This window comes from Plectropomus leopardus, chromosome 2 (genome assembly GCF_008729295.1).
Source record: "Plectropomus leopardus isolate mb chromosome 2, YSFRI_Pleo_2.0, whole genome shotgun sequence".
Classification (NCBI taxonomy): domain Eukaryota; kingdom Metazoa; phylum Chordata; class Actinopteri; order Perciformes; family Serranidae; genus Plectropomus; species Plectropomus leopardus.
This window is the reverse complement of record NC_056464.1, coordinates 30,458,859-30,480,049: the sequence shown is the minus strand read 5'-3', so window position 1 is coordinate 30,480,049 and position 21,191 is coordinate 30,458,859. Positions and strand designations below refer to the sequence as shown.

The 21,191-nt window shown below is 39.3% G+C and overlaps 2 protein-coding genes across 8 annotated transcripts; one reads left to right on the top strand and one right to left on the bottom strand.

Moving 5' to 3' along the window:
- Positions 1-1,532: 1,532 nt before the first annotated feature.
- Positions 1,533-16,389, top strand: ncoa5 (nuclear receptor coactivator 5). 6 transcript variants are annotated; one of them, XM_042508366.1, is made up of 12 exons: positions 1,533-1,647; positions 3,719-3,778; positions 5,240-5,513; positions 5,744-5,851; positions 7,032-7,095; positions 9,241-9,516; positions 9,605-9,723; positions 10,693-10,828; positions 11,025-11,227; positions 11,323-11,527; positions 12,918-13,009; positions 15,392-16,389. In XM_042508366.1, exons 3-12 carry the CDS (start codon positions 5,345-5,347, stop codon positions 15,964-15,966), a joined length of 1,947 nt encoding a protein of 648 aa, XP_042364300.1. In that variant the 5' UTR covers positions 1,533-1,647; positions 3,719-3,778; positions 5,240-5,344; the 3' UTR covers positions 15,967-16,389. The 6 variants fall into 6 exon arrangements, with proteins under 6 accessions (XP_042364300.1, XP_042364292.1, XP_042364284.1 ...); XM_042508358.1 differs by having other exon boundaries at positions 9,602-9,723; positions 10,696-10,828; XM_042508350.1 differs by having other exon boundaries at positions 9,602-9,723; positions 11,028-11,227.
- On the bottom strand, positions 2,447-15,027 carry LOC121959179. 2 transcript variants are annotated; one of them, XM_042508400.1, is made up of 4 exons: positions 14,496-15,027; positions 14,324-14,381; positions 14,101-14,224; positions 2,447-2,580 (listed from the first exon to the last, which is right to left on the bottom strand). In XM_042508400.1, the coding sequence occupies exons 1-4, from the start codon at positions 14,845-14,847 to the stop codon at positions 2,533-2,535; spliced, it is 582 nt and encodes a 193-aa protein (XP_042364334.1). In that variant the 5' UTR covers positions 14,848-15,027; the 3' UTR covers positions 2,447-2,532. The 2 variants fall into 2 exon arrangements, with proteins under 2 accessions (XP_042364334.1, XP_042364328.1); XM_042508394.1 differs by lacking the exon at positions 2,447-2,580 and having other exon boundaries at positions 13,829-14,224.
- Positions 16,390-21,191: the final 4,802 nt, after the last annotated feature.

Sequence of the window (21,191 nt, the reverse complement as noted above, 5' to 3'; positions counted from 1 at the left end):
CACAGACTAGTCAAAAAGTTGTACTAATAATACTTTTAATTCATTTTCAATGCACAATTTTATCTATAAATCCCAATATTACAAATGACAGCCTCATAGGGCTTTACAGCATATATACATTTTTTTAAAAAAAAAATCTGAATTGCTATTAACACTTACTTTTAATGTTATTGTTTACAAGAAAATCTCCACTCATTGCATAGAAGTAATGAGCTCATTTGTCTTTAAATCAGGTCAGATCCCTGGACAACACAAAAATACTACATGTATTAGGCTGCTACCGCAGGTTTTATTTCATTGGGATAAGCAAACTTTTTTCAATACCATAGTGTATCTGAGATCATCTAATGCAAAAAATTGTTTTTTTTTTAAATACTTTTTTTTCTCTTAATAATAAATAATTAGTTTATTTGGCAACCTAGCCATTAATTTATTAATCAGATGGTAGGAAAAACTGCCAAGGATCCTTACAAATATTTCTAAAATGTATTGAAACTTGACATACACTTAAAGTGATTGCTGTGTAAAGACAAAATAAACAAAATCTTACTGTGACACTGAGAAAGTTTTCAGAATCAATCAGATGGTGAGATCATGCAAGACAAGGTAGCTGCTGGCCACATGTGGAGTTAAATGACACACAAGAGCACAGAATCAGCAATGCCATCATTAAGACTTCTTTCTGAGGACCTTCAAACAAGAAACAAAATACTTGAGCAGCACGCTACTGCACTGGAACAGAGCACCACTGTATGGACAGATTGTTTACAAGGCCAACGTTGGCTTAAATGCTCCCTGTGGCGATGCAGAAGTTACTCGTGCCATTTATGCAAACAGAATATCCATAAATACTGACAGTTGGAAAGACTAATACTAATAATAGCCATGTTGTAAGAAACCACAACATGGCTTTTTTTCCCTTTTTTTTTTTTTTTTTTTTTTTTTAAAAAAAAAAAAAAAAGCATGAATAAAGAAATTTGGACAAATAAACCCCTTGAAACCTGGATGTTTTTACTCTCCTGTATTTTACTAATTTTTGAGCAATTTTCTAGGGAAATGTCCCGAAACTATATTTATGAAACTATATTTATGATTATTCAATATATATTATATATATATATATATATATATATATATATATATATATATATATATATATATATATATATATATATATATATATATATATATATATATATATATATATATATATATATATATATATATATATATATATATGTATATATATAATTTTAACTTTCTCAGTTCATTTGTTTGTTTTGTTTTTACTTGACTGTATTTTACTAATTTTTAGTCCGTTTTCTTGAAGTTTTTTTTTTTTTTTTACTAATTTGTTGCTTATTTTTTAGATAATTTCCTGTTAAATTGCTTATTCCCCTCTTCCACGGTTTTCAAAGGGTTAAGCATTACTCATGCAAGCAGTAGATTTTACAGATAACAAGTGGGGGGCGATACCCACGTTCAACAGTCGCTTGGGCCGTAGAAAAAGCAGTAACAGAAGAAGAAGCCAGCTACCGTAAATTAAGTCGGAGAAGAAGAGGAGCGGCTTTGTGAGAAACAAACGTTATCACCGGGAGCCGTTTGTGGCCTTTAGGGGCTGAAAACAGATAAATAATCACGTTGAAGGTGAGTAAATAGTTCATCTGTTGTCTATAATACAACAAGCGCAGTGAAATTTTACACTTCAGTGTAGCTGGCTGTGAAACTGCGAAGCTAGTCTACGTTTGAAGATAGCAGGTATGCTAGCTAAGTAGCCAACTGTTACCTAGACGCAGCGATCGTAAACACGTCTGTCGCTAACACACCGAGGTATGGCGGTGCACAAATACACGGCTTTTAATCTTATTTTCAAGAAGAAAAACAGCCCAGATCGCTTCTTGGTATCATCTGGTTTTACATCCCGGTGTTCAATCGTGCGACACGCCGTTTTTAGCGCGACCGGTGTCTGGATAACGCCGGCCTGACCGCCGAGAACTACACGCACCTCGATAGGAGCGTTAAAAATGGGCCAAAGAACTGTTTATCAAACGTGATCGTGAATTCAATTCATGATTCATAGATGACCAGGAAAAAGAGTTAGTCCTGATGCATTATTCGGCAGATGTATTATTAATTACCTGCCGAAAATTGCATCCCATCCTTTTATCAGATGAAAGTTTAAGATTTTATTTGCACAAAACTGAAAGGAAAAAAACTGAAAAGACAGGTTGTGCAGCTGTAATTATGAAACCCTTAGGGGCTCATAAGGACTCTCACTTCAGTAAGGATTAAAGACAAATTTAAAAGTCATATAATTGTTATGACCTGGCTCTTGAGCCATGGCAAATATTGGAGACAGACCATGTTAAAAGCTAAATCAAGGTGATTTTATTTAACAAATATGTCAATGTGCAAAAATAATGAGCAAAATCTAAAAGGTGGGATGTCAGTGGGATCAGTAATGTAGTGAATGCATGTGTGGTCATTGTGGTGTGGGAGTGTTGTATAGTGCACAAAACAAGCAAAAAGAACTTAAGCATGAACACAAAGCTGATACATCACCAAACGGGAGGGTGCCTGCTGGGAGGAGAAAGAGAGCCAGAATGAGACAAAGCATCAATTTATACTGTAGCAGCACCGGGTCCAGGTGCCACCAGATAGCCCTGATTACTGGCCCATCCCACACTCAAACCAGCTCACTACAGACACTGCTGGATAACAACAGGGGCTGCAACACAATCAAGAAAAGTAAACAAACAAACAAGCAAGGTCAATAAGTAAACATAAAGTTAGCAACTTAAATCTCCTAAAAACAATTTCAAAATCACTTGAAGTTATTTATATTCACACTGTCAAGCCAAAGAAACTAGAGTTACTTACTGATAAACACAGTTGATGTGAATATTCTTTTCAGTTCTGTGTTGTTCAGCGGACAATTTCATGACCCCTAGTATGTGCAAGACCTTTGCACATACTAGGGGTCAACTGATATTGGTTTTTCAGGGCCGATACCAATTATTAGTAGTTAATTAGACTGATAACCAATATTTGGAACTGATATGCATTTACAATAAAAATGAAGATCTTTCTGTCAAAGGTTTTTAGCAAATGTTTACTCAAAACCGAAACTTCCAACATCAAAAACAGCAAGTGAAAATTTAAATAAAAAAGGTTTTAGAAAGTGAAAGTTTCTCCGATGCTGACACTTTCTTTGCACTTTTCAGTTAATTTTTTTTGTGATTATTCAAATAAAATGCAGATACAGATAATTGATAAAATGCCAAATATTAGCCCCAATAATTGACCAGGCCAATAATCTGTCAGCCCATGGCACATACAGAAGATCCCAAATCTACAAAGTATTTTATCTTCAAGTTGAAACCATACACTGTTTTCCACTGTATAATGGATAAATAGATAGATAATCACTAGATCGGCATGCATTTTTGGGCTACATTTAAACCATTGCACTTAACATAAAATGAAAGCTGTACATACATTTTGAACTGATACGTGCATGAATGTATTATGCTGAAAACTGGAGCATTGTTTTTAGTTTTATATGAATACTGTTCTGGTTTAATAATACTCTGAATCACACTATCATCAGGAGGCTGTAATCAGTGTAGTGTGACGCTACGACAGACATCTTGGCGCGTTTGAAGTGATTTATTTATGTAACTGTGAACTGGTTAATGATTGTTTTTCTCCTTTCCAGACGCTTGGGGTTTCTAAATTATGTGGATACAGACTCCAGTGCATCCAGGTTCAAGTTAAGGTAGGTAAAGGGTTGCTCCCTAAAATGCATAATTTGAATGATCTCCAGCCATAAATGTAATGTAACACAAATACCTTCACTTTCTAATATCACTTTGTAATATATGTGTGTTGGGACTGAAAAGTAACACTGATATTCTCTTGCTGAAATCATGTTATCCCGTGCCATGTTGGCCACATAAAGACATCAGCTTATTTTCCGGACTTTTAAGAATGATGCTTTCTTTGAACAAGGGCACACATTAATATTTTGGCATTTTCAACCGGATCATAAGCCCGCGGTTTCATTTCATCAATGCGATTTTCCTCAAGATGCTTTTACCATTTCAAGAGAAGAGGATGATTTGAACAAATGCTGCATTTTGATTTGTCGGAAACAAGACTTGTCTGCACTGCCGTTTAGTGAAATCACGCAGACCTAATTTGTGGAAACTTTCCTTGCCAGAAATTAATTTAAACGCTGCAACATGCGCTGCTTAACAATTTTACAGAGAGACGAAGCTGGGATGAGCGATGCGACCCTAAACTCATATCATGGGATATTTTGAACATCTTACTCTGGGACTGTGAGAATTTACTGCCAGGAGTCCATTTTAGAGTTGCGAGGCAGAGTTTCATCACACTGCACATTGACGCTCTCTGGGTATCTGTGCCATTTGCGCCACTTCCTATCACAACTGCAGGATAACATTGCAATTATGTTTTGCATGAAATGTTTGCAGCTTCGTGTTGCATTTTCACCACAAACTTAAAGCCATTCTTTAACGGTATCAACAGACGGCATGTCTGAACATGGCTCATTTTAGCACAAAATGACATGGTGGTAGAGAGAGTCATGGTGCTTTTCATGCAGTATCATAGTAGCCAGTATGTCATGGCACCATCTCTACCCCCGTGGCATTTTTACAGGATATACCGCCTTCCCTGGGGAAAAAGTTCTGCGTTACTACATGAACTGACGTCTGCGTAAAGCAAAATACCTCGCCAAACCACAATGAGTGAAGTGAAATTGTGGGCTAGGTATGCAAGGTTTTCACATCCCTGCACAAGGGACAAGCAAGACGGAAGTCCATTTTATCACCGATTTGGCATGGCGGATTTGCATTTGTTATAATCTGCATCGATCATACACTGATGTCCCACCGCTGTCCTTTGTGCCATAACTCAAGGCAAGCTCATAAAGGACCAGATCTAATAATATACCGCTGTGCAAGTGAGCACCAGAGAAAATCAGGACACATTCAAAAGGTGTTATTTTTTAACACAAGGTTTGGGATGAATTTGCGATTTAACCCGCACGATTTGTGTCGAATTTGAATATTTTCCTCATTTGAGAATGAATTTACAACAGCATTTCCATTGTCTGAACTTTGATCTTGATCTGCAACTTTTTGCTCTGCTAAAACTTTTCATCCTTCCCAAGGAATTTCATCTCTTCTCTTAACTCCCTGACATGTTTCAGGATTGCGGACAACAATTTTAAGACGGTCATTAGCGAGCGAACCGAACTTTTTCAAGCATTTGAGACGCAAGAAGAAAAAAGCCAGTGAATCCTCTGGATCGAGTCATGTCTCGCAGAAGAAGCCGCAGCCCATCACCAGGGCGGTTTTCACGCTCCTGCAGCAGTAGCGATCCGAGAGATTTGGAGAGGCGCATTTTTGTTGGGAATTTGCCGACCTCCGACATGGAAAAGAAGGATCTGGAAGAGTTGTTCAGCCCGTATGGGAAGATACTTGGTCAGTAAAACACAATGCAAACAATAAATTCAGTTCATGACAATAATTTGAAATGTCTAGTAGCATTTAGCATCATGAGTCGTGTTTATTCATGAAATGCAAGCATGTAAAATTCGTAATGGTGTTTCTATTCGTCATTTTTTTAATAGTTAGTAGTTAAATGGGTAGGTATCCAAAATGTTCTTCAATCTAATCCTAAATTTGTACTACTTAAAATGTTCCTCTTCCAGGGGTGTCCATGTTTCGTGGGTTTGGATTTGTACAATTTGAACGTGTTGAGGAAGCCGAAGCTGCAAAGGCGGCCCAAAAGGGTCGAATATATAAAGGTTATAAAATAGGTAAGCCTTGACTGCAGTGGCTATGATTGTCTGGCTAAAGAGGAGTTTTTAATAGTGCACAGCGAGCAACAAACCCAAGTTAGTTAGTGTTTTGTTTTTGTGTGAAAACCTTTGAAGATTAGGCATGACAGTTTAATCGTTAATCCTGAAGATAATCTGCATTTGTGGATTTGGTGATTAACAAAACAACACCTGCGACCACGTACGCAGATGCACATCCCGATTGCCACATCAGCTTTTAGCCAATTGGCATGAACACGAACGCACACCTTCAAACACAATTTCAGCCTCCTAGGGGGGAAAACTATGGCCAAAATTTTGTGGACCGAATGACCAAACAACCGAATAAACTGTAGATTTGCTGGTTGCAGCTATTAGAAATGCCATCAAAGACAAAGAAGCAAATATGAAATCTTAAGGATTAACACTTATGAATGGTTTTCTGTGGTAAAAGTTTGTGAATGAAGGCTAGAGATATATTTCATATATTTATTATTTAAGAATAATTTAAAGCCTAAAATGATTTTGTTCTTTTAAACGCCATTTCAGTAAAATGATTTGGGCATTTCATTCACCGGATACAATATAATAACAATTATAAAAACTTAGCCTTCGGCTTGCCCACAGCTAACCTCTCAAAGTGTAGTTTGTATGATTTGAACTCCGACTCTTCAAAATAAAGATTTAGCAGATTTGCTGTTTTTTCTACTTAAACCTTTCTTTTTGTAGACATGTTACATTATTGACATATGAAGCAAATAAACAAGTGCATTATTAAATTCTGGCAAAGCCTGAATCTCTGAAATCTCTTGTTTTATTTGCAACACTGTCTGAATTTTCCTCAGCGTGGATTTAAATCTCACTAAGATTGAGCAGTTGCGGTTTATGACGGCCAAATTTCAAGTTAAAAATCTAATTTACAAGTTTAAGATTTGCTTGTGTTTAGCCAATTTTAGAGGTTAGAAAAAGGACTCCCTTCATTTCCGGTTCATCTTTAACTCAATTCGACTTGATTTTTCTGCAATTTGACTCGTCAAGTTTGGATTTTCAAGCTTGGATATTGGAGCTGAGTTTCATTTGGATCGTGGAAGTGTTGACGCGGCCACTCCGTTCTGCGTGAAAGCATAAGCTGATTTACATGTCACTGTTGTGTTCAACGTTTGGATTGATTTATTTTCAGATGTAAATATGGCAGTGGAGCGCCGGCAAGCTAAACCTCAATCCCAGCAGAGCCCTCCACGAAGGTAAAGTAACGTGAAATGGGTATGAAGAACTACCATCACATCTGAGGTGCCGCTAAACAAAAACAAAAGCGTATAACTGTCATTTTCACCAGTGGGGAAGTTCAAATGGAGGCTGCCGTACCAGTAAATGCGTTTATTGTATTAATACTTGACTCTAAATTAAAATTTCTAGGTGTGTTGAAATAAAGAAAATGGCCATATGCTGTAATTTAAAGTGTCTTTGTCTCAAAGATTCTTGCCTTATGGCTTTTTACGTTCATGTTCTCAGCGTGGTTTTTTTCCCCAGATTTCATCTTATAGCTAGAAAATGAAACTTTCCAGTTTAAGGAAACATTGTGCTCGTCCCACCCTGCCCCATATCTTTGAAGCAGGTACATGGCCTTAAACTAATAAGGTTTGACCAAGAGAACTTTATTTGTTGTGTGGGACAACACCACACTAGATTACAACAGACGATCAGTATATGCCACAAAACAACACATACTGAGAGGTTTATGAGAGATTTGGATATGGGGTCAGGCATTCACGCACACTGGATCACATCCCGGGGCAAGTGATGCCTATTCGGATATAACCAAGTTGCATATTGTACATTTAAAATGTCACAATATTCTCACAGAAAATGGGATACCATTTTTTTTTCTTTTCACTTTGAAACTTAGAACTGTGCCTCACTTTGTAGTCGAGCATCATGGACAAGAAGCGATTTCATGTTGGAAGACTGAAAGACATGAAGACAAATTATGAGGATTTAGGAAAAGACACACTTCCGGGAGAACCACCCGACCCGCAAAATATTTGGGAAAAGCCACCTTTTAAGGCCCAGACACTCCAAACTGACATCAAAGAACTCGTGGCGACAAAGGTCGACTGTTGTGTCACCTCACGCCGCCTGTGTCTCGGCCACAAAGTTCTGCGCCTGCGTGACAGGAAATAACTCTCAGTAACGCTGTATCTGTCATTGAAAAAGGGAAACCGGAAGACCGACGGGACGGATTCAAAATGCAAGCTAGCCAGTTAGCACATTAACAACTCAACCCTTTGCTGAAACAACAAACGATATTTACCGTGCGCCAGCAAACAATATCACTAACAATTCCAAACCGCTTCTGCTAAAGAGCTCAATAGCTAACAAAAAAGTACCTAATGTAACAAGTGTGTCTGATCTCACTCCATCTTCACTTTAGTTATTTACTTGCTTTCCTCACCTCCGCTTCTCTTCTCGTGCACTGAGCCGAACTGCCAATCCGAGGGATTTCTCTCTCCCGACAGGTCCAACGCCATTTCTACATGCTGAATCAGCCGAAGTATTGCTGACAAAGGTTGATGAGGGCCAACGATGTGGGACACACTACAGAAACTAGGGCTGCAGACGTCAACTGTCGGCCTGGTGTGTCAGGGCCCTTAGTAAATGAAGGCCCTGTGTATCCAACCTTATCAGAAAAGTGACCACCATCCACTGTTTCTCAATATGAGAAGTTTTATCGGCCCTGAACATAACTTTATAACATGCTTTTAGAAACACTAGTAAAAGTCTCAAGTGTTCCTCTACTACAGTTAGCTTGGAAATGTTTAAAGACAGCTTGATTGTAGAGTGTTGGATTTTCTTTGAAAATTTCAATATTTTACTTCTAGAAATGTATTGAACATTTTTAACAGTGAGATCAATACTTTGCGCATGACCTCTACTTTTCTATTTTAGTTTGTTTTTTTTAAATTTCAATAAAATGCTTTTAGCAAACTACCCTGTTAAAAAAGGTTAAAAGCCGGAGTACTTTTTTAGAGCGGGATTTATGGTCAAAGAGCCTCAAATGGTCGACGAATCAATCTTGTTGCGTACAGTTAACGTTTTTAAAAGATCGTTGCTGAAAGGACGCTTATTTGAATCAAGTCCTGCGCTGACTTTGTGCTCTTTCGCTCTGCAAACACAATAGCTGCTTTCTGTTGCTCTGCTTCAGTTGTGCGAAAAAAAATATTTCATCTTTTTATACTGATTCAATAAAGATTGCTTTTATTAAATTTACTACACCACCTGTGGGCCTGTCATCGCCGGTCGTGGACAGAAGTTCCCTTCACCCTTTGTACTGTTTCATAGGCAGCCTGACCTCTGACCGTCCTTGCACTAATTGATCTCTTTTCTCTCAGGGCCCCGTATGGAAGTTACGGGGACAGCAAAGAGCCTCGACCTCGGTCACGCTCACCTGTTTATGGCCGTGAGTCTCGGGACAGCCGTGATGGTCGTGAGTCTCGGGAAAGCCGTGAGGGACGCGAGGGACGTGACGGACGCGAGTCTCGGGACAGCCGTGATGGGAGGGACTCGGGTAGAGAGTCGAGGAGTCGTGACAATGATTACCGTTACCGAAGCTCAGAGAGCAGAGACAAAGAGCCCAGAGGCCCGGACCCCCGGGAACCTGCATACAGGTGGGTACTGACACTCAGCCCATTAATAGGAGGTTCAGCATTAAACAACTGCATTTTTATCTGAGCCTCGAATGTTTCAATGCAGCAGAGAAGACTATGACCGATATTACCGCAGTGGCAGCGCGGCGGAAGAGTACTACCGGAGGAAGGACGAACCCTACAGGGACGCTTACAGAGATCCCTGGAATGGACGCCGTGAGCCAGAAGGTACGTAAACTTCATAATGTACATACATGCCTGATTTGACTGATTATTCTCTTAGTTGGTGTGAGCATGTAAATACTTTAAATGAATATTTTGTGGAGTGGAGTGGATTATCCTCATATTTTGAATATAAAAACTGAAATTATTTATTTATCTTCTGTAGCCTTTGGTATTATTTTTACTGCATTCTGCTATCGAGCCCAGATTTCCTGATGTGAGCAGACTCAACAGAGGGCCTTCAACCACCAAACCTTAATTATTTTCCATTTTAACCACGTTTAAAATATATGAATTTAGAATTGAAAATGAAGGTTTACATTAATTTCAGTAGTTGCGGTTACATGGATATTATTTATTCAGTAGGGTTTTATTGTTTTTTTCTGATGTTGCATTGCAAAAACTCAAAATAATTTGCAGCTCTTTTTTGTTTAATATCATTTACCAAATCCCTCTTAAACTCTTCATGATGGATATTAAAGCAGTGAAATAACTCCACATACAGAGTGAGACACACAAAATCAGTGATAAAAATAAGCAATAAATGCTTGGTATTTTCCAATTCCAACCAGATATCACTTTTTCACTGCTCCAAAAATGTAATATTTTATGTTGCAATAAATATAGGGCAAAATTGGTCTTAATTCTGTAAAAAACATTGGTTCATAGATCATGTTTTTTTATTATTATCATGAATTTATTTCAGTTTTGGTTATTGTAAAATTGGTGGAAAAGTGGAATTTAAAAGCATTAAATTTGATTTACGCTGTAGCAACCCTGCACGTGACATTTTTTTCTGATTGGACTGTTATTCTGATTATTAGTTGAATATTAGGGTCCGTCTAAATGCACCTGCTGTAAAATGTTTGCATAACTACATTTTAAAATATGAGTTGAACAAGAAGTTTTTTTTTTTTCAACTGTTGAAAATTTCACTGACACCGAAGTCTCCAATCCTCTCTAACCTCTCCACAGCAGCAGACGATCGTGCTCGACCAGAAGAGCGTCGGCGTAACGAATTGTATCGACAGTACTATGAAGAACTCCAGCGGCGCTACGACACGGACCGTCCCGTCGACTGCTCTGTGATTGTTGTCAACAAGGCGCAGAAGTATGTCCACTGTCTGTCATTTACAGGAAACACAGATCCTGGACCAGAAACCTGTCAGTAAATATTCGACCAGTACATCGAATGTTTTCATTTCATATCGCTCGTGTGTGTGTGTGTGTGTGTGTGTGTGTGTGTGTGTGTGTGCGCGTGTGCGTGTGCGCACGCGCCCATGTGTACTTGTGCTTCAAAACAACTGTAGGGAGTATGCTGAGACAGTTGGGCGGAAAGTCCGTGATTTGGGCATGGTGGTGGATCTGATCTTCCTCAACACAGAAGTGTCACTAACCCAGGCTCTGGAGGATGTGGGCCGAGCCCGCACTCCCTTCGCCATCATCATTACCCAGCAGCACCAGGTCCACCGGTCCTGCACTGTCAACATCTTGTTTGGCACACCGCAAGGTAACGAAAGTTAGCTGCATGCAGCTGTTTGTGGGCGGGGTCACTCCAAATTGTTGTTTTACATACTAATATTTGTTGTATCTTTATTGCTGTAGAGCATCGAAACATGCCGATGCAGGACGCCATGATGCTGGTTGCCCACAATTATGACGCATACAAAGTTGAAAACCGTGAAAAAGAGCGCGAGGAGATCGCGAGAAAGGCTGCCAAGATGGCGGACGATGTATTACTGAGGGAGTCGGACAGAGAGAGCCACCCGATTTCTCTGCTCACCACCATCACACTGCTGGCTGAAAACAGGTATCTGCTTTAATGTGTTTATGGTGTGTTCACACCGAGCGCAATGCGAGCGCTTCACGCAGCAAGTTTACTTACAAAGTCAACGCAAAGATGCAAATAGATGCGAATTCATGCGGGGCAGCGCGATGGACGCGGTGGACGTGTTGGGATGAAATATTTCAATTTGCGCAAGTTGAAATTTTTTTACTTGAGTGAGTTCTTAGTGTGACGCTGTGTTGCGATAGCCTCTCAGCGTTAAAGTCTGCGTAAAGTCATAATTAAAAAGTGTTCTGAGTTTGTGTCATCACAGAAAGACGCGTCACTAAACACCTGACCAAATTTAGTGTGTAAAAGAAGGTCTCAAAATCATGAAAAAATGCACAGTATTCTGTGATCTCAAACGCTGGGGGCGTGTCCGCTGGAGGAGCTGAGGCCACGCCCAATCGTGGGACTGTGCTAATGACGCTACTTGTTTTTATACTGCTACATTGTCAGGGGCGGGGTTACGCTGAGTTTAGCGTCATCAAGCTATGGTTTTAGGCCCGCCCAAAAAATCTTAAAACAGGAAAATGGTGAAAAAACAGTCAACCGTGTAACTCCACAATTCAGTGCTATATAGTAAAGTGTCTTTGTAACATGTTTTCAACAATTAGTTTCCAACAAATTTTCTGTGTTTTGAAACAAATCTCTGAATTCACTTTAAGATCTAGTTGAGACTCTCCTGACGTTACTGAGATCCAGAAATGAAGGACAAACGAAGTCTCTGTCTGTGGACACACGGAGCTACACTCAACTTTAGTGCAGTCAGAACAAATAACCTGAAGGGTTCAGAGATCAGAGAGCAAAGCTATAAAGTTACATGTTAAGCTCTGAAAATACACCCGTGTCTTGTGTAAGCTGTTTTTGTTGATTTGCTTCATAGCAAAATGCTCTGAGTAATAAGTTGGTCTTTTATTGTGGAAAGTAAACCACAGAGGGCGTATAATGTGCTGCCGTGACAGTCTGATAAATACTAGAGTGTGTGTCTTGGTTCCCTCTGCTTCAGGGCTCAGAGCCTCTCTGTTTCCATCCAGCTTTCTGTCGTATTTCACTGCAAACCATGTTAGCCGTTAGCTGCCTCTCCAAAACTAACGCAAGTACCCCCATAGCTGTTAAGGGCGAATTTTTGCGAGTTGCAAAATGCTCCAAAAATACTCCATATACTACCATACACACATAACATGACGCATGTTTTTTACCATGTTCGGTGTGATTACGGCATCAGACTGAAAGTGTTGTTACCTCTTGAATAAACAGTTAAAAACTGGAGCTGTGGAGAATGTAGCATTTGATGCAAAATACAGTTTACACGCACTGTTTTAAACCCCCCACACTCAGAGTAATGATTGTTTTCTTTGTGTTTGCGGGGTAGATTTGTAACCCCAGAGGAAGTGGATAGCCTCATTGCGTATCTGAAGGACAAAAGAGCCCGGATGCTACGAACGACTGCAGACCCTCTTTCAGGTAAGAGGAAAAAAGAGTCATATTTTGAAGGATGGGTTCAAGTTTGTTTAAGTCTCTTACGTAAGAAGTATTTCACTGATATAAAGAAAGGCCCTCTCATAAAACTAGGCTGTCTCTGCAGTAGAAAGATGTAAATACTTTAAAATCTGTGCTACGTGACCAGAGAAAATACATAGGCCAGTCACACGGGGAGTGTTTGCGATGACGACTGACAACTTACACAGCCTTCATTCTCACGGAAAAAATACATCATTTCATTTTTTGCAAGCTCACCCTCGACCAGGATTATTACCGCAAGCATAAATTTAGAGCTTAGTAAAGAAGAGTGAAGCATTTTCTCAAAACAACCAAGATGGCTACAACTGAACTTCCTTATTGAAGTACAGTTTTCAAATTCTGATGACAGAAACGGCGAAAACATCCCAGCTGATCTCTGTTTAAGTTTATCCGTTTGTCAGCGCTACGCCACGTTTCATTGCTCTGATTGGTTGTAGGTCTATTAAATTACATTCGTGTGACGTCAGTGCACCTTTAAATCTGATGATTGAGTACTACGTCAAAAACATCAGTGATTTTAAAAAATCCATTCAAAGTATTTCACGGCAAAGTGAAGCATGACGAAAAGCTTGTTAGTAGGGGTCGACCGACAATTATTTTACTGAGGCTGATACTTAGTAATTAACGAGATAGATAACCGGTATTTGGAAACGATATGCATTTACAATAAAAATGAGAATCTTTCTATCAATCCTTAGAATTTTTGGACTCGAACAAACTCTAACATTAAAATTTGTTTAAATGTCTTGAGCAAATGTTTCATCAAAACTAAAACGTTCAACATCATTTATAAGCTCAAGTGGAATTTAAATGAAAAATGAATAAAAAAAATATCTCCCTGAGGTTTTACAAAGTAAAAGTTCCTCCCGTGCTGACACTTTCGTTGCACTTTTAATTGATTAATTTGATCATTAAAATATAATACCAATACCGATAATCAGCAAAATGCCAAATATCGGCCCCAACAATCGGCCACGCTGATAATCTGTCGACCCCTGCTTGTTAGTATAAATCGGCACACTATGCAGTCCTACCACAGCGGGGGGGCCGAGGGGGCCGAGAGGAGCCCGGCTTGAGTCCTGCATGCAGGTGGATGACTCGTTCCAGCACTGAGCTTCACTGGTTCTTTCCTTTATTGCTGCAGCAATAAAACCTGACCTGTTCAGGAAAACAGGTAGAAAAACATCAACATCAAACATTTCCTAAACTTCTTTCCATCCCATTTTTCACACAAGTGTCAAAGCTGACAGGGCTCACCGTTGTTCAGCAGTCACACTCCACCGCAGCAGCACATCACGAGTTGTCGCAGCGCCGACTGTTGAGTAGTTGGACGCTCGGTTACAGTTCGCATCGTACACAGACTGAAGCCATGTGGCTTGTTAGCATTAGCATATCTTGTCTGTCTTTCAGTGAAGTGTGATTCACTCACCAGTTCCCCTGATGCATGAGAGTAATCCAGGTTTCCAGTTCATTTGGTTTGCAAGCTTGTTCAACACAAAAATTAGCGTCTCGCTCCCACAGGTGGGAGATGGTTTACACAAAGGAAAGCTGCCAGAACCAAAGTCAGAGAGACTCCTTCCTGTTTGCTCGCTGCTTCCTATTACCTGTTTGACTGACAGGTTCTGTGTCCAATAGGATGGACGCCATGCACACAGAGTGGATAGGTGGACAACCAAAACTATTCCTGAGTGACTTATTTTTTTACCTGGGTTATAAAAGGCATTTTGATCTGTGGCCCTTGAGATCAAAAATGAACTGAGAGTTTCCAGGCATACTCGCATTTACAGTTTGTTCATGTGGTATCATGTTAGGGAGGAATAACTTTTACAACGACCACAACCTCTTTCAGAGTTGAACAATACAAGACCAAATACAGTACAAATTTAATTTTCTCCTGATTCGCTTGATTTCAGTTTCAGAATGTTTAGAAGAGCTGGGGCCTGGGACTACTGCTACTACTAAAACAATACTAATAATAATAATCATAATAATCATAATAATAATAATAATAATCATCATAATAATACATTGGACTTATATAGTACTTTTCTGGATACAGTTGAATGGGTACTGAGGGAATGGTCATAATCTTTACTCTTCACTTTTCCCATTGGAGTGTAAAGACGAAGGGCTGCCACTACTCTCCTAAAGGGGCGGGGCAGTGGCGTAACCCTCGTGACATAGATAGAGGAAATAAATCTAAAGTGGGCTGTCTCAGTTTATCAGCGGTCTCTGGTATGATAGAATTATTGTTACTTTTCTTTTGTTTGTTGAATATTGTCGTTTACAGAGCAGCAAATTCTAACTAAACCTCTCATCCTACAGCTGCGGTCCACACCGTCGCTCCTGCAGCAGTCCACCACGACGTTCCTCCTTCAGCTGCAGGACTTCCTCCTCCCTCCCATGCTACACTCACATCCCCACAGACCAGCCACCTCGGCCTATCAGCTGCAGCGAGCGCCTCCGCTAACCCCAACCATCAGCAGGAGCTGCAGGCTAAAATCCTCAGCCTGTTCAACAGCGGCACCGGGGCGGCAGCAGGTACTGGTATCCCTCCCTCCGCCGCCCAGCCGCAGGGCTACCCCTCTCTTGTTCCACCCACCTCTCAAAACCCAACCCGCCAACCCATACCCGGGCCCTCTCCAGTCTTAGCACAGGGTTATGGCACCCAGCAGAGCCGCATGCCAGGTGCAGCAGTGGCTCAAAGACCCCCCAGTGCCGCTTCAGGTATCAACTTTGATAACCCGAGCGTACAGAAAGCTCTGGACACGCTGATCCAGAGCGGACCGGCTCTCAACCACCTGGTGGGCACTACTTCAGCTCAACAGCCGCCCCCCAGGCCCGCACCCAACATGTCCCAGGTCCCGCCGCCAATGTCCATGTATCCCCGACATTACTAAAGGGTTGTAGTGAATTCATTTCTTCTCCCAATGTGAGGTCCGCCTCGCCCTGTGACATCAGTAGACACTCTGTGCCGTGAGTTTACCAGCTGTGTATAGGTAGATTGTTCGGTTGGATGTTTTGTAAAAGCTTTTAATCTTTTTATTTTATTTTTTATTCCGAGTGTTGTGCTCAGTTGATTAAATTTACTTAAATAATTTGTCCAGACTAACGAGTGGTCTGCATTTTCTATTGTTGGATCATCATTGAGGAAAAGTTGCATGTGTAAAGTACAGTATATTTTGGTTTATGACGGACTCCTTTAGTTCTTTCCCAACCATGATCTATTGTGTTTTATAGCATAGTGTCTTTTCAATTTGTAACAATTGCATTGTCAAAACAAGACATGATTAAAAACCCAAGACACGATTGCTGTAATAAAATGGTATTGGTTTATTGCATTTTGTGCTGACAAATCTATAAAATGGAACGGGTATCGCCAGAAGCCATAGAGATATAAGCATTTGAAATGTAAGATAAAACTACTTTTTCCTCTTTTTTTAATGTACCATGAAACACAATAGAGAATAATACATGTTTTTTTTCAATTTTAGAATATTTAACTTACACTGACACAAAAAAAACACCTCCACACTAACTGTATTTGATTTATTTACACGTAGCCCCCTCCCACCCCCGCCCCCAGCAGTTACAAGTGCACATGTACACACATACACACTCCCACAGAACTGAAAGGAACACACTACGGCTTTACCATAAGACTAGGTACAGTATCAAGGAAGAGTAATGAACGGTTCTGAATGGAAAAAAAATAACTTTCATATTACTGAAATTTGATAGAGGTGTGTCTTTGTGTGTTTGCTGTATATATATCATCTATATCTACATCCATTACATTTGTCAAGCATCCATACAAAATGTTTCCCAAAACTCCAGTGAATTAAAAACAAACCTGGACAGGGACAAGAGTCCCCCTGGAGGCAGTTACTGGGGACTAAATTAGGAACTTTTTTAAAAAGGCAATTAAAGAGTTTTTGGGAAGTGCATGAATTCCTAACAGTTAAAAGAGAGTACTAGTTTGTTCAGTTGAATAAGAAGCTACAGGTGTTGTATCGAAATGTGTTCCCCACCTGTTAAAGCAGCCTCGGTGGTTAGGGACTTTAAACACCCTCTTGATCCTAAATTCCACTATCGGGTTTGAAAGGCATGTTTTCTGTAAAAATCACACCATTTATTATAGTCAGGAACTGTCAAAACAAAACAAAAAAAAAACAAACAAAAAAAATCAGGCAGTCCTTTCACACATTTTTTGTGGAGGATTTGCATTTTGCTCATGAAATTTGGCCTCTAAACTACCTACATTTGTTGTAAGTATTTTTTTAAAAAAAGTTATTTGATGATGCATTAGTAAAACATTTGAAGCTTTGGGGAGGGTCAAGTAAAATAAATAAAAAAGATTAACCCCGCCCTCCTCTGATAAATAAAGTACAGTCCCTGTGAGGGTTTGGGTCAGGTTACGAGAGAGACTCACATTAACGGGAAACAGTTTGACACAACACCTGCAGCCGAAAACTTTAGCTTAGCACAAAGACTGGAAACAGCTCGCCCAGCTCTGTCCAACGGTAACAAACCCACTACCAGCACCTGTAAAGCTCAAAAGCAACACAATTTGTTAAAGTCATACAAAAAGCGAAGTTTACCTCCTGGAGTCTTAATGGGTAACCGTTGCCTGGCAACAGCTAACATTAGTAGTCAAGGTAAAAGCTAGTCTGTAAATAGGCCTAATTTTTACACTTTTGGGTTTTTGTACGGATTAAACCAAACACTATCTATAATAAACCATTTCTGATTAATTATTATTAGTTATTGAGCTTCTGCGATGCTGTTTGGAGGTTTTGTTACTCATCGACAGAGCCAGCCCTGGCTGTTAACCCCTGTTGCTCATCTTGGTGCTAATGCTAACTCTCCGTAAGCAAAATGTCAAACTTTTTCTTCAAAGATTGTCTGAAAGCTGACAAAACAAACCAGTTTTGGTAACTGGTACTTTTCCCCCCTCACATATTAAATAAAATCACATTTATATGCTGAACAGTGGGCAAGTCTACAGTTATAACTCAGTAAGTCATGTAACTTCCATCAAATTGTGGATTTGCAGGATCTGATACTTTGGCACTTTTATAGTTTCACCCTATTGAAACAATATATATATATATATATATATGTATATTTTAACTTATAATAATTCTATAACTTTTTGTAATAAAGTAAACATGTCTGCATCTAATTCACTGGAGCACACATTTGCACACCACCTATGTAGTTAACTGAAACATACTTTGGTAATCAGTTTCTGCAGATATTTGACACAATGAGAGGACCTTGTCAACAAATCTACCATAAAAAATAGAATCTTGTACTATAATAATAATAATGATAATAATATTCATCTCGGATACAATGATTGGCCAGTCCTAAGGAAAGATAAATCATACTACTAGAAAGAAAAGAAAGAAGTTTCTAACTGATATAAACAAAATACTTTTATATCACAAACACCCAATATATTTTCAATACACCTTGTTCAGGGTAATTGCATGCATGCACTGAGATACACAACATGACTGGGATCTGGCTCTGCTTGCACCGCTCCGATAGCCACTTGACTTCTTGTCTTAAACTCCCAGAGAGATCAACTGTGTGAAATGTAAGTGCAGCTTTACCTCCAGCATCAGGCACGTCTGTCTGATGCTTATGTAAAAATAAACCAAAGGGTACAATCAGCTACAGACTGTGCCCCTCTCTGCCAAAATCTGGGATTTGTTTTGTATTTTCTCTGTTGGTGTATTAAAACAGGACAGCCTCCTCAACCCGGTAACAGATGTGTTTCAGAGCCCTTAATATCCATTTAAGGATGGAGACTGAGTAATGATCACCAGCAAGTTTGTCTCATGCTACAGTTGTGCAGGCGAAAGGATCTGATCTAAATCATGGATCAGCTGTGGGGAGAGGGGACGTGCTGGTTTCTAAGTCGGCTATTTTTGAGCAGTCCAAGCGAAGCCAGTGCCAGAATTGGAAGCGCGAGTTTTATATTCTTTGATCATTTTTCAGAATTATACTGCAATCACATTTAAAATACAGAGCTGGGGTGGATTCAGTGGCTGGGATGGGGGAGGGCGGGGAATTGGGGCAGATGGGGTGAGGAGAGGGGGGAGGGGGGTCAGAGGAGGGATTCTGGGAAGGCTCACCTCACAGATTGAGTGACAAGCACTATAAATTTAACAGTTACTATTCTTCTTTTTTTTTGTTGTTAAATAAGTTTGGCAAGAAAGGAAAGGATGTGATGCATGCTAAAAAATGTCCCAGAAATGCTGAAATGATAAGATGTAAACAAAATCAGCAGGTAGGTCTCTGGATTAATGCAGTTCAAAACTGCTGCAAGATGATAGGAATTAATCATATTTTTTATAGTCCGAGCTGTCAGACCGTCACGGCTGGCTGTAATACACTCGTGTGCCACCAGAGATCACTGTGGGATTGAGTCTGCACAGAGCGGGCCGGGCATAGTTCGACCCGCCTGCTCCTGCAGACCGATCCTGTCACAGAGTACCCCCTCAGTGTAAAGTGCTTTGCTGTCTCAGCCACATTTGGGATGAACACTTTAGATCTTTATCGTCTGTAAGACCTGGTGACAAACATTCGGATGGAATAAGTTACACCTCCGGAAAATAAATAACAAAACTGTGACAAAATGAAAGTGCGAGAACAATATTGCACATAATCTTACAAAACTCTAAGACTTTGTCCACAGTGATAGAACAGTGTACAACAAAAGACAACACTAGTAGGTTACAGTGTCTCTGACTTTAAGTATTATATTTACAAAGGTGAAATGACTGTTTCCAAGGCCCATCCATTCGCAAACTCAAAATCTCCTATTACGTTACATAAGACTATTTGAGCAAGATTGAAATATAACAAGTAACAATATAGTGAACTCATACTTTTTCTTATTTTTTGCAAAAGACTTGTTTTCAAGGTCTAGCCGTACTGCTCCGGAGTTCTCAAAAAACCTGTAACTCAATGAGAACGTTTTGGCAACCTTTTGACCCCGCTCTGCACCTTGAACATGTAAGTCATCACTATAGAAACCACTAAAACAAATATTGCCACGTAGTACCATGCAAACAGCAATTATAAAACATTTATAATTCAATAAATAAATTCATTTCCAATAAACTTCTCCAATAAACATCAGATATCTTTTTTTTCTTTTGAATAAATTTAAAAGGCTCAGTTGATGCAGGCAATGTTGTGGAGACAATCCCAAAAATAGTCTTCGAAAACTGATGTGAGCGTTAAACGACCCCCTTTTGTCAGAGCTAAGTGTGACAAGCATAGTAAAGAAAATCTCCGTGACTTGGCACCCTAAAATCTTTTTGAAAACTAGGAGTGGCTGCTTCTTAAACATCATAGGTGTCAAAGGTAGGTGTGTTAAAAATTTGCAAACGTTTAGCAGATAAATATTTTATATATTTAAAGATATATTTTGGTGAATCCTTTAAATTTCTTTAACGTAAATTAATACTCTGTTAAAATTGGTTCACGTTACTCATGGGATTAAAGATGGTAACAATCAAGAGAGCTTTTTTTCTTTAAAAAGGGAATAAAAGGGTGGAGGATTTGCCCTCGGTTGGAATATTGCATCAAGGTATTCAGTTGTTTGTTTTTTTTCTAATAAAACAGAAAGCTAACCCTGTCCAGAGATCTCAGGCCAAATGTTTACAGGTACAGCCTTGTCTTGTTAAACAACCACCACCACCACTGATATGTATGTCTATACCCTTTTTCATCTTTAATGTTGCTTTAGTCATCTCTATTTACAGTACAAATAAATCTATTGATACTAGCAGCATTCACAACATATGGTCCGACATTCAAGCAACACTAAAAACATTTAATACTGTTTGTAAATAGTTCTAGAAACTAATCTGTTTTGCTTCCCTATATTGTATATACTGTATATTTATATATATACGTATTTATTTATATTTCTACTACAAGTGCAAATGACCAAAAACAGTTTCTTCAAGAAAAGAAATACTCAAAGTAAAGTGACAGCTGTCCTTGGTCAGAGTGAGATGATTCTGGATTTTTTTCTTTTTTAAAGACTTACGAAATCTACATATACAAAATATATGTGTAAAAAAATAAATAACATGGTCAC

Coding starts and splice junctions, on each gene's coding strand:
- LOC121959179 (XM_042508394.1), bottom strand. CDS start 14,847: ATGCGAGTATGCCTGGAAACTCTCAGTTCATTTTTGATCTCAAGGGCC. Junction 14,382..14,495: donor CTCATGCATCAGGGGAACTG/GTGAGTGAATCA, acceptor ACTACTCAACAG/TCGGCGCTGCGACAACTCGT. Junction 14,225..14,323: donor AGTGTGACTGCTGAACAACG/GTGAGCCCTGTC, acceptor TTTCCTGAACAG/GTCAGGTTTTATTGCTGCAG.
- ncoa5 (XM_042508342.1), top strand. CDS start 5,345: ATGTCTCGCAGAAGAAGCCGCAGCCCATCACCAGGGCGGTTTTCACGC. Junction 9,724..10,692: donor TGGACGCCGTGAGCCAGAAG/GTACGTAAACTT, acceptor ACCTCTCCACAG/CAGCAGACGATCGTGCTCGA. Junction 11,228..11,322: donor CTTGTTTGGCACACCGCAAG/GTAACGAAAGTT, acceptor TTATTGCTGTAG/AGCATCGAAACATGCCGATG.